The sequence below is a fragment of the Nannospalax galili genome, unplaced genomic scaffold, assembly GCF_000622305.1.
Source record: "Nannospalax galili isolate Female #2095 unplaced genomic scaffold, S.galili_v1.0 scaffold1609, whole genome shotgun sequence".
In the NCBI taxonomy this organism is placed as follows: domain Eukaryota; kingdom Metazoa; phylum Chordata; class Mammalia; order Rodentia; family Spalacidae; genus Nannospalax; species Nannospalax galili.
The window spans coordinates 505,314-518,981 of NW_008359102.1; the positions used below are offsets into that span (position 1 = coordinate 505,314).

Sequence of the window (13,668 nt, forward strand, 5' to 3'; positions counted from 1 at the left end):
TGGCATTTTCCTATGTTGAAATAGAGTAGTTATTTATATTCTTACAGGAATGTGGGGCTTTCTTCTAGTAATAATATTACAAGAGTTTTTAAAATGTTTTTCCACTTTGGGTTCTCTGTAACTGTATTCACTTTGTTTTAAATCTGTTGTTTTACTATGTTAAAATTTCCTTTAATATATAAGAATGATAGTTCTTGATGGAAAATAAAGTTGCGACAGTGGGTCATCCACATTATTCATTGTAATTTATATTTTTATTTCCTTATATAAAAGGCCAAAGATTCATTATACCTCAAATAAAAACAATATACATGAAATCAATACAGAATCAATACAGAATGATTGTATATAAAAAGTCAAATTAAATATGTCTGTCTTTTTGATGGTATAAACATATGATAATACAATATATCTTTTTTTGACACATTGGCTTTGAGTATAAAAGTCACATTCATTTTTTGCCTAAAGAAATAGTGTGTGGCTATTTTTAGCACAGATTGTGAAATTATTCTATGACTATCCCAGAAGAAAGGAAAGTTGTAACAGGAAGCTGTTAGTACCTTTCAGAGTCCTGAAGAGGATGGGATCAGAGAGGGGCCCCACTCCTTTTGCATTCCGTGCTTGAATTCGAAAGTAATACATGGTGTCAAGGTTCAGGTCCATGATTTGATGGGTAAGTCGATCGCCACTGATGGTTTCCATAATCCAGTCATCTATTGGTATGTTCTTGTCCATGGTATAAAACAAGATGTAAGCTGCATAATAAATGTAACTTTCTTTAATTTATAGAATGAATGTTGTAATTCTCCTTTCAGATGCCCATATGTAACAAAAATAATTTTCAATGATCATTGTATGTCCACAGTCAATAAACTACAGTGTTCATTTTTGCAGGCAATGATATTTTTAATATTTCAAGGATTAGATAAATAATTGATTCAATGTATGGAATCAGAAAATGGAGTAGGCCATTAGAAATATAACTATCTGCCATATTTAAAAGTGGGTGTTTTTGCTAATGATGAATCCTGATTATTGGTTTTCCCTAATATATAAACATGATGAAAATGTAAAATAGAGATAGCACGTCTGTATAATTTTCACTGTAGTCCAATAATGAAAATAAGTAATGATTACTTTGGCTTGGGCTTACATAATAAAGACATATTGGAAAGTTTAAAATGCTATATATGAGCAGAGTGTTATAGAAATGAATGCTCACATTTTGCCACCGAGGTGGCTCTGTAATTGGCAGGGGCTGTGTTGGACTCCTTTCATAAACAATGAAGCTGAGAGTGACCTAAGCTGGTTGGTAAAAAAGCTAGAATGAAGTTTTCTACCACCTTACTAAAATTCTAGCATTATTTCCCCTACTCAAGCCTAGGTAGACAAATAAATGTCACTGAACTACAGGTGATTTAGTTATTATCTAAAATATTTTGAGATATCATTTAATGGCATAATTTTTTTGTGCTAGAGAATGGTACTCAAATGGTATTAGCACACACTCATGGTAATCTAATTGGTATACGCACTTAAAAAGCAAGATATTTTATAACATATGCATACTAGGTCTTTGCTAATTTGTGTGTTTACACTGGTTTAAAAGTATCACTTTTTAAAACTTTTGCAAAAACTTTATGGGGAATTTCATACATACATATAAGGTGTTTTGATGAAATCCATGCCCACTCCCTCCCTTCCAACACCTCACATATCTCCCCATCACTTTTTTCTTTTTCTTTTCTTTTTTTCTTCTTTCATTTATTTTTTAAAATTTTTAATTACTTTTATTTTTAGTTTATAATTATTTATTTCATAACCAAATGATTAGAAGAGGTATTTCAGTGCAACAACATTGACATATTCAATAACAATTTCCGGAGCTAAGATGCTTCTCTTTCAAAATTGGCTGTCATTTTTAGGTTTATAGTTGAATTATTAGTTACACAATATTGTACTCCGTATAAACCCTATAAGACATAAAACTAAATGAGGTTTTAACCTTTAAAAGAGATCTCCGTTTCATTATTAAAATACACAGTTTCATACAGTAAAATTCATTTTTAATACAATTGACACTAAGATGCACATGCGTTTTAATCTTTATACTTTTGAGGTTTTTGGCCTTTGGAACAGAGTATGTTGCTAACAGTCCCAAGGACATTTTGACTTTTAGACTAGAAACTGGCTACTTTTCTTTGGGGTCTTTTTACCCTAATTGCCTAGCCAATTCCTATCTCTTATTCTTACTACACCATCCTCTGAAGGGTTTACCCAAATTGCCAATAGGGAATAGGGACACAGACTGCTCTGGCTTCTTCCATGCTGAACAAGGTCACAGGGTGAGGCAATTGGAGTACCCCTTCAGTGGGTCTATCTAAAAGATTCCCAAATTGCATAACTCTTAATCTCTAAGAGGAAAAGAAAGTCCTTGAATTGTGACTAGGAGATGTGAAGGAGTAGTGAAGGCAAGAGTAATTAGCATTACAAGTTCTAGACAGGGAACTAAAAAAAAGTCAGAACAGGCAATTTTCAAACATTCATATGAGAGTCCATTGGATTTTCTTGACAAGAGCTTCCAAAAGCATCCCTCTATTGGGTTCCTCCTCAGTTTTCTTTTGTCTGCCAAGAATGGACTCTAGAGTGGTGGATTCAGGATTTGCTTTCAGGCATTTTGATAGCTGTTGGAGTGGTTAGAATCAGGGTCAGTTCCCTCTCAAAGGCTTCCAGATAGGTGGAGGAAACAAATTTATCCATCATTTTAGAACAATAGCTGGCTGTCTCCCTTAGCTACAGGTGGGCACTACAGTGTTGTAGACCAAGATTTGAAGTCTTATATCTGAGCAACACTTTCTGGTTAGGAACAAAATAATCAATGAGAAATAATTGTCTAAATAACTTTTTATATAGACTTAAGCCTAATGTCTGGGAAATTTATTCCCTTGAACTCTTAAAGAAGTATACTGATGACTTTACTCTTTGGTTGTACTTTCCTTTTGGGTGTTTAAGACCATACAGTTGGCCCAAATAAATCAATTTATTCTTTTATACTTAAGGTCATTGGAGGATCTCTTCCTCAGGGGTCACATGGACTTGGGAGGAGCTCCTGGCTCCTTTCTTTTACCAGTTCCATCTATGTGAAGATAAGTCAAAGGTCCTGTTCGATCATGTCTGCCTTCACTTGGAAGCATGAATGAGATGTTTCCTCTAAATTGACCCTCCTCTTTGTAGAGTGGACACTGGTTAAAGTCCATTTCGTGGGGTCTCCATGTCCTCCCTAAACAAGAGGACAGGTGACTCACCACATTTACAGGACATTTTGAGAGAGGTTCCACACTCCCCTGGAACTTGGTCGACCTTGGAGGGCAAGGGGCAAAAACTGTTCTTTAAGTCTCTCTGACCACATTTAGTATAGGCCTCAAACAATGGCTGGTAAACATCCAATAAGGTTAGTTCCACCAGTCTGATACTTTTAATTATCATGTGCTATATAGACAAGGCTTGGGTAAAGAACCAAATATTCTCAGATAAACATTGACTAGATTTATATTTTGTTTCTTAAACTAGTTGACTAAACTATGACATTAGAAATTTTAAGATAATGCATCTATTATTTTTGTCTCATCCTTTATATATAACAAACCTAAACAGACCTTCAGCATTTGCTTAGGCTGAAAAGTATCAGTATTTTTATATTACATTACCAGATGAAGCTCTAAAGGGCTAATATTGTATATTTTTGTTCTATGAGGATGGTTTTAACCTTTAATTCTCTCAAAATTCTATAGTGATAATTATATCAAACAGGCTACAATGTACCCATTTATACTTATATATTTCAAATATCTTTGTAAATTAATTTCTTATTTTTTATAAGTCTCATTATAGATAGAGATATAGATCGATTGATTGATAGTCCATAGTGTTGTGTTACATAAGTATATGAAAATCATTTTTATTTAAAAATTTTTCTATAGGAGCTCAGCAGTTAAGAGCACTGGCTATACTTGTGGAAGGCCCTGGATTGTGTTTCCAGCTCCCACATGGCAACTAACTGGCTTTAACTCCAGTTCCAGAGACTCCAATGCCCTCTTCTGATATCTGGCAACATTGATTGCATGATGCATGATACATGTGCAGCTACATAGGTTCCAGCAAAGTACTCATACACATAAAACATATGATGAATAAAATTTAAAATTTTTCTTTCACTTAATTAGTCATTTCTTTCCACTTGTGTCCATCTTGTCTCTATTTGACTGGAAACTGTCAGTAGCAGATTTCTGCCATGGTTAATTCAGAGTTCTCTGCCTCCCTGCATAGTCACACCCCATTCTATCTTCCCTTACTTCCTATTCCAAATTATACTCACCCACCAAAGCCTAGCTTAAGGGGCTTCTGACATACAAAATCTTCCTTAATCATGAGCTTACTTTATGTAAGTCTTATATTTGGCTATTGGAAAGCATTTATGGTTCCGTATCACTAATCACAGGGTCTTACAGAATTGCATATGGGCTCTGAACTGGATTTTCTTCCTTATAGATCTGTAGAATTAAGCAATGTAACAAAATCCAATGTTAAGAATCCCAGTTCACTAAGGACCGGTACTTAAAACTTGAATCTATTTTGTCATAATCTTCACCTTTTCTTTGTTTGTATTTCCCAAACCTGTCTATCATAGTAATGACCTGAAGAATGCATACAAATTATAAAAATAGACCCTAAGGCTGGCTTTTCTGATTTAATACTAATTCTTTGGTTAACAGTCTTTGAAGAAGCAGTTATCCTTCCCTCTCATGTTCATACCTTTGTATAATGCTTTTCAGCTGAGCTTAGACAAATTCTACTGGGTGGTCTTGCTTCCAACAAGCATAATACAGAAGTGACACAATAGTTCTTTCAGTATTAAGTCAGGTAAGATTATGATCTCTGTTTTGCTAAGACTCCATAGAGGAGAGGTCCTCTGTTTTCTCTGTGGGTTTCATAAAGGGATATACCCAGTGGAGATGACCAGATGGCAGGAAGTGAGGGTGATTTCTGGCCAATAGTCAATGAGGAAATAAATCCTCCTGATAGTCACACACAATGAAAAACCAATATTTTTCATCTTAGCTGATATCTTGATTTATAGCCTTGTGAGAGACCCTAAGAAGGAGAATTTAAGAGATTCCAGACACACAGAAACATGATAACAGATTATATGTTGTTTTATGCTATTAATATGCAGTAATAGTACTATCAGAACTAGAAGGGATAAGGATAGCTTCCATAATCTTGACCCCAAATGATTTCCATGAACAACCAAGGTCAGGAAGCAATGCTTTAGTACACCTGTGGGATTTTTATACTTTTGGGCATTTGTTGTCATGTCAATAAGAAAGTCTTTACATGTTGAGAGTTCCAGAGATGATGAAAGATTTGTTTTAATAAAGAATAACACAAATGTGAAAATTTAAAGAGTCGTTCTTCTCTAACTATTAAAATTGGAAGACTATAGTACAAAAGGGTATCATATTAAAAAGTTACTTTTTTCATGGACAACTGTTCATTTACTACTGTCTCCATCTTAAACATTAATAAAATGTTCTCATATTTTTGACCCAAATCACTATCCCTAAGAACTGTATTCAATGAAAAGAAGACACTGGTACTGGCAAGGTTTCTTAAAATATTTTATTATGTCAATTTCTTATCTTTTCCAAAGGATGGAAACATTTCTTTAGTTCAGGGGTCATATCTTATATTACATTTTTATTCCTCAGAAAATTTAATAAAATCATTTTCACATAATAGGTACTGAAGCTCACTTACTAAATGAAGTTCTTTAGCCCGCATATGCAGACATTTTGGATTCATGCCTTTAAATGAAATTAATAATGTTTTCTGGGGCTGCTGTAAGGGCATGATGGATCTGAAACTTTGGAGAACTGTTCTTCCTTCCAGACCAGCTATATTTTGACTTTCCTCATTTATCAAAGGAAAACAAAGTATTTGCCCACATTGTGATTTATCCATGTAAAAATTACTCACTGAAGTTTTGTTTTGTTTTGTTTTTGAGACAGGTCTCCCTGTAGCCCCAGCTGGCCTGGAACTTGCTATGTAGACCAGGCTGGCCTTGAAATCACAGAGATCCACTTGCCTCTGCCTCCCAAGTGCTGGGACTAAAGGCATGCACCACCATGCCCAGCTTCATTGAAGATTTTAAAAATGTACTCAATTAGCTAAAGTCAATACTGTAAGTCTTATGCTCTGAAAATTCAAAATTAGTATTTCATCAATTTCTTATGATAATGAGGATTCTAAGCTTTAAAATCTTCATTTTGAGTATTAACCCGGACAACAGATGACATCATTCAATCTTTAAAAATGGTCTTGGGGAAAACACAGAGCTTCATTTGAATGTGCAAATTTGGTATAGTTTGAAGATATTGAATTCATCAGTGAAGTATTATATTGGAGATTTTCACAACCACATGGGTTGGGAACAAATGATCAGTTCATCAACTATCTTTCCACGCTAGCATATCTGCTTCCCAGTGTCTGTCTTGTTCTTTTCTCTATCTCATTTTGTTCCTTTAGTCACTATAACTGATCACATTGTAAGGTATTCTGTGCTATCATAGTTTGTAGGCTCTTCTGTGATGGTTAACACCACTAGCAACTCTTATCTTGAAGTCACATTTGTCTAATAAGCATAAAATGTAATATCACATGGAAATCATTATGATTTTATTTATATAAACAGGTAGTTATAATTCCAGAAGCAAACCGTCAGAATTTGTTTAATTCTACCTCTCTACTCTGTTTTTGTTCTTTAAACTCATTTCCCTATTCATTATTGATTCCCTCCCACAGATCAGATAGACTGCTCAGTACAAGGAAAACTAAGCTATATCACAGAACCCCCTACCAACCAAGAGCTCAGCACTTTATGTCTCCCTGCATCTTGCAAGAACTCATTGTGGTAACTGTATATGGAAGAGTGCACATAAGGAAAGAAGGGTCCATTTTCTCCTCTCTGGTCGAAAGTTGAAGGCTCTGGCTTTGGGGTGACCTGATCTCAAGTCATAGTTCCATCGTTTACTGGTTGTGCACCTTTACCAACTCTGCTGAATGAAAGTGTGTTTCCATTTCTGAAAACAGGGTGGTGTTTTTTAATAACACAATAATGGTATTTCTCTCTCTCTCTCTCTATATATATATATATATTCTGTTTAGTAACTGTTACATATTAAAACTTTTATTATCATTACTTCACAATAAATTTAAAAGAAGTATCTTAAGATTTGGAAGTTTGGTTTCAAGTCAGAGGGAATATATTTAACAACAATTCCATGATTAATATATTAAACAAATATTCTGTACTTAATAAATATGAAACTATTGCTATTGGGAAAACATGTTAGAGAAAATTCAAATGTTTAGATATTTAGATATTCTGTCACAATTATATGCAAGGGGATTAAGAGGAAGATGTCCAGGTTTCAAAGTTTTCAACTTTTGCAACTGGATAAACTCTGGAGGCTTTTGAAATTGTCGGAGTAAGAACATTTAGATAGATTTGAGTCTAATGTGAGTGCCTAGCTTAGTCTATCTTTTTTGTCTTATAAACTACTACAGGGTATAGTAATGTGCTATCAGACAGCTTGTGGTGAGAAATGGAGGAAAATTTACAGATTCAGCAGGAGCAGGAGACTAAAAAGGGAGTGACTGTAAGACTGGCACAGAGAAATGTGTGATGTGTAGTTGAATATTTTGTTCAGATATTCTGAGTTAAAGATGTGAACATGCTAGTGGGTCTTTACTGGTGCCCAGACTAGCACAGACATATTATTAGTTAAATTAATATAAGGGAAAAAAGACCTATATTCTTGGAAATACCACTTAAACAATAGTTGGGACAACTGTCCAAAATTGGGAAGTAAAGTGGTTTGGTCATTTAACAAGTCAAGAGAGAAGAGAATTTCAAGGCAGAGGAATTGGCACAGAATAGCTAAGGATGCAGAAAATAGTTTATCATTAGCTCCGACATGGTCAAGACAGGAAATGACCTCAGAAAGACCTAACTTTCTGTCCTTGTTGGTTCCTAACACTAACTGCCTTTATTTAGAGCAGTTTCAAATATCTTGCTGTTCATTCAAATCACATGTGGAACATTTGAAAATAGCGTACTGAATCCTTCTTAATATGAATAAAACTAAAACTCCTGATATAAGGCAGTAGGACACTAGTTAGCTTGAGTCAGATATAAGATAGCTGAGCATGGACCTTCTTAGCTTGCTGTATCTGGCTTCTTGGCCTTTATGTGAATTACTCCTATAAGCCCGAATCTCACAATTTCACAGTAGAACAATAGGAATATACAATTAGTTACTACATAACTGCTTTTAGCATAACACCAAGTATATTGTAACTGTTCATTGTATTTTGAACTATATTTTTTTTTTCTGAAATATGTGACTCTCTGTGATCAGAGAATGTACGCACTGGGGTGATCTGAGTTAGCTCCCTCTAGGGAGCTGCGATGATTTACAGCTTGCCTGCTTTGAGGGTTCTTCTTTAAGTTCTAATAAAATTGTCTTTAAGCTTCCCTTTGAGTTCATTCTTACATTCTTTTATGAATGAGACTAAGAACTCTTAAGGGTGTGAAAGAAAATTCCCAGAAAGAACTCCTTTATCCTGAGTTGAATTTCCTGCAAGGCTGACCAACTGATAAACATAAATGACTGTGGAGAGTTTGGAATGTTGCAGACCCATAGCCTTTTCACAAATTATCTGGGGACATCTTTAACCCCATAAATAGCCATCTTGCCTACCTCTGTTTCTGAATTAACATTCTTGTGAGTAATAAAATGTATTAACTCAGCAGACCACCAATCAAAAGGCTAAGAATGTCATCAGATAGCATCTGAAACCTATAATAGAAACAGCCCTTCTCTCCCTGCTTTGCTATGACCTGAAAACTGAATGTATCCGATACCAACGCATTTGAAAAGTGTCTTCATTTGTGGCTTTTCTTTGTTTTGTTACTATAAAACCATAATGTAACTGTTACTACACTGGGACATGTAATTTAGGGTAACCTGAATCTCTGTTCCTGGGCCATCGTCACTCATATTTGGCTCCAGAATAAACTCTTATTCCCTTTTAGGTGAGAGTTATACTTTTGTGTCACAAGGGAGACCCCATTTTCCTCTGTATCATAAAGTATCTGAACTTGATAATCACAATTTTGTCTTAGTAAATAAAGTCTTTTAAATATCTCTGATACTTCAACTTTGCCTATATGAAAGGATGAATTTTGATTTATGAGAACAATTAAACAGGTAACGCTAAATGAATTACATAGACATATTTTTTCTATATGCACTGAAATTTTAGACCTAGAATTAAATTGCTAAGATTAATTGTGTGTGTGTGTGTGTGTGTGTGTGTGTGTGTGTGTGTGTGTATGTACATGAGTGCAGGTGCCTGCAGAGGACAATAATGAAGAAACAGGTGACATATTCAGCATGGCCACATTGGGAAGAGGGACTCCAATCCAGATATTCTTCCCAAGTTGATTTTCAGGGTCATACCTGAGGGTTAGGTTTAAAAAGAAGGTGAATTTTCTTAATATTGGCCCACTGCTAGTTTTTGCCATGATAAAGCAAAATTAAGCTTTTTTACAGAGTTTGAAAACAAACATATCTTGTTGTTAATTTTGACAGTTTAAAAAGATTTATTTAAGCAAGAGTGAAGAGTTTAATACTGGAGAACATGATTTATTTTAGTCTTTGCTGAAAATATTTTTCTATCATATCTTGTCTTCATTTAGATAATTTCTATTCTGTTTTCCTTAAAGTATTATGTATGATTTACCATATGCTTATAAATAACTTTATAATGAAATAAAATATAAATAAATCAAAATCTACAAAAGTACTGAAACAGAACCAGTGAAAATAGACCATAACTCTAAGAAAGGAGAATAAAAGAAAATTGCAATGAACCAGTCTGAGTTTTTAAAGACCTGGCACACTGACAACTGATCACAGAAGATGCTGGAGAGATTTTATGCCTCTGCTTTTTTCGATATTTGTCAGCTCATATAAAAATTCTGTTTGTTATTGCAGCTCTAAGAGCAATTTCCTAAAGAAACAAATCTTCAACTTAAATTTCAATCATATTTGGAAGCTTCGTGTCATTTCTTCATTTTGTAAAATTCAGAACATAACAGATAAAGCTAGGATGCCATCTGAAACCGTGCTTACCATGTTTACCCTTATCAGATAGGGACTCAGTCACTCTGTCAGTTTATTACATTGCTATCTACCTCTTGTGTGCACAAAAAACAGGAGATACTTATATGTTTCTAACCCAATGGTTCAAGTTAATGTGCACATGTTGAGTTATATAATATTTTTCCTAATAATTATATGCTATGGAGACATCTATTAAAAACCTAAAGTGACCGTTTAAGTACAAAATTTCTAATAGAATGCCATTATATTTTTCATACTAAATTAACACTGCATGCTTCTAATGGATGCTTTAATTAGGCATTGAGGTTATCAGTAATATTTGGCAAAATAAAATCTGTCACTGTGAAATATTATGTTAAATTTCTGTCAGTTAATATTAAATATTTTCTGAATCTTATGATTTAAGTAAGAAGCTAAAAGCCAAGACAGAAATTAAAAATCTCCAGACAAACCTTTATATGTGTTGTATAAAAATATAAGATCATTAGGGACGTTTTATATTTTATAGTTGCCAAACAACCAGCTTCCTTTAAGCCATTTATATGCACATACCCTCCTTAAGACTGTTGTCTTAATACTCCATAGAATTGAAAACAAAAGGCCTATCCTAATTGAAGTATACATCATTCACAAAGCAACCCAAAGGAAATATGTATGTGCACATATTTGTATGCACCATTAGAGGCTGAACCTCAGAATGGAGCAAGAGGAGCCAATTGGAAAAGGTGAGGAGATGAACTGAGATGCTGAGACAGAGAGACTACCACACAAAAGGCAAGGGCAGCTATGAGGTAAACAACAAAGGCCAAGGCAGGCAAGCAGGGAAGAAAGCTGGATGCTTACCAGTAATTTTCCCATTGGCTTCCAAGGGAGGCTGCCAGCTCACAATGACTGCGCGAGGCTTCCCTTCCCGAGTAATGACTGTCAGATCCTTGGGAGCAGAGGTTGGGGCTGTGAGATGAGACAGAGACAAGGTCTTGTCATTAGTTGTGAAAGGAAACAGGCGCTGGTGGGACTTACAGTCATGATGCTGACACTCAGGCTCAATCATCAAGTGTATCATGTTTATTTTTCCATTCACATTTATTTCAAGAACTTAAATTACATAAGCAAAGATATAGAAATTAACGGTTTTCATTAATGGATGGTTTTCATCATAGAAGTTCAATGACTTCTAATGATGTGAGTAAGGAGAGAAAACGTGGATGTAAAAAATATGGTAGGTAGTTTCAAGCGAGCTCACACTGATATTTGTACATATGGAAATGCAAACTTAGTAATTTGACGACTTCATGTCTTTCATTAGGGATTTTGTTACAACTATAGTTTAAAATTGAATTAACAAAAGCAAAAAAAAAATCCTCATTCTATACTTCTTTTTAAGAAGAAAGAGCAGCAAAAATTCTAGTTTAAAATTGTAGCTTAAGTGAGACATAAGGCATTTAATAAATGAGACTGGAAATGCAGAAACAAATAGAAGAGGCAAGGAATCTGTGATTGTCTTTGCACCAGTCTGGAATGAAATAAGAAATCCTACCTACCCTCCTTGGATATGTTTGTTCTTTATATTGTGAATAAGAAATTTTAAATATATTCTAAAGATGAAACCAAATGGTCTCTGCCAGTCCAGTATCTGCCAGATCTCTTCTGGTCCATTTCTCACCCTTCGAAAGACAGTTTTCCTTCTAGGTTCCAAATGCATTATCTACAGTCTCTTTATTGCCATTGGTTTGGCAAGGCAGATTCAGAGTGTATCTGTGCTCTGTGTTTGGGTTCTGTAAGAATATTTTGTCTCCAAATAGAACTTCAGTGTATTATAAGACAAACAGAGCTTGATCTCTAAGCTTGAAGCCATCTTCACTCTATTACCTTGCTTCTTCCAAATGTCATGTAGTACAAGTTCCGGCTTCAGCCTCTTTCTGGTATCTCTTCCTGTGTAGTTAAACTTTTGAACCAAAGAAAAATGATGCCAATCATTTCTGTCTATCATATCAATATCTTTCCAATTCCTGGATCCTTAAAGGCCATTGGGATTCCAGGTAAATCACAATTTCAGTAGTTTTGATATGTTGAAAATGCACTAAACGTACTTAACCTTTCAAAGAAAAATAAAGAAAGCAGTGAACCTAAAGAAGTGGAAGAGGAGGATATGAAGAAGGAGAGGAGGCTAGGATGGAGAGAAGAAAACATCAGGGGCATTACTGTAAGAGAAGCACATTTTTACAGCCAAATACCAGAGAGATAATGCTCTTAAAGAAGGATTATTCTCTTAGGGAGTTCATTCAATATATTTTATAGGCCATGAATAGGAAATTTAGATATAGTCAGAAATTTATTTATATTATATAAAACATAAAAATAATATTTTAAATTATGAAAGAAATGAAAAGATCTGACGCGCTAAATAAAAAATCAGTGTTGTTTCTTTTAATAAATGTATCTTTGGTTTTAAATTCAAATTGTTGTTTATTTAGGAAATATACCATGAACTTTTGCAATCAAAATAACACACTAAAGAGGTGGTGCTGAAAAAACAAGCAGTCTACTAACTAACCTATTTCAAATGCCATGCCTGTCTTTACCCTTAAGTTGTATGGATGTTGATTAGAAATGGTGTCAATGGAATTAGTAACTCAAACATTTGGGAGTGCCATATAAACTCTATATGGGTCCCTAAATATCTGGGAAGGAATATGGGCTTAATGACTCTCATGATATAAGGGAAGTCATGCAGTACACCTCTGGTCTCCTCTAGAAAGTTACCTGAGGCTGAGGGTAGAAGTACTGTTGGAAAAGAGGCTCATATTGATCAAATATACAACGATATATCTAGACCAGAGAAGTTTTGTGCACTACTATCACAGTTATATTATTATAACATTATATATTTCAAATTATAATATTTGTGTAAAAAATGTTGACATAATACATTTGTAACAGTCAGTCACAAAGGTGATGATTTAATAATTTGGTGCACACACACACATATATATTTATATGCAGCTGATCAAATTCTTCTACAATGTATAGACACATCAAAATATCACAATGTGTCCCATATGCACATCCAAATTATTTGTCAAACAAAACAAAAGTGAATGTATATTAAAAAGAAATCCTTCATTGATTTCTCATGCTCTGCAGATTAACTATAAATAAGAAATAAATTCTAGGACTTCTAGGTTTTATACTTTATTTGATCAACTTGTTTCCCTGCTGCCCATGAATACTGCGTTCCAGTGACTTCGTGCTATCCCTGAGTGTCCCCGGAACACACCTTTCTGACACCAGTTAATACTCTTCCCTTATTTTGGGTGTCTCTGCAATGGGTACCAGATGACCCACTCACAATGTAGTTAAGTATTCCTTTCTTTATGAAGTATACATTTAAGAAGAAATTATATTATATAATGTATTA

The 13,668-nt window shown here is 34.4% G+C and overlaps 1 protein-coding gene across 3 annotated transcripts in view; it reads right to left on the minus strand.

Moving 5' to 3' along the window:
* The window catches only part of Dcc (DCC netrin 1 receptor), a 791,710-nt gene that overhangs the window by 88,764 nt on the left and 689,278 nt on the right, over window positions 1-13,668 (minus strand). For all 3 annotated transcript variants that reach the window (XM_029558504.1, XM_029558503.1, XM_008822828.3), the window contains exons 18-19: window positions 11,094-11,201; window positions 561-755 (exon numbers count right to left, since the gene is read on the minus strand). In XM_029558504.1, coding sequence (XP_029414364.1) covers window positions 561-755; window positions 11,094-11,201 — 303 coding nt within the window. The remainder of the gene's footprint in view (window positions 1-560; window positions 756-11,093; window positions 11,202-13,668) is intronic.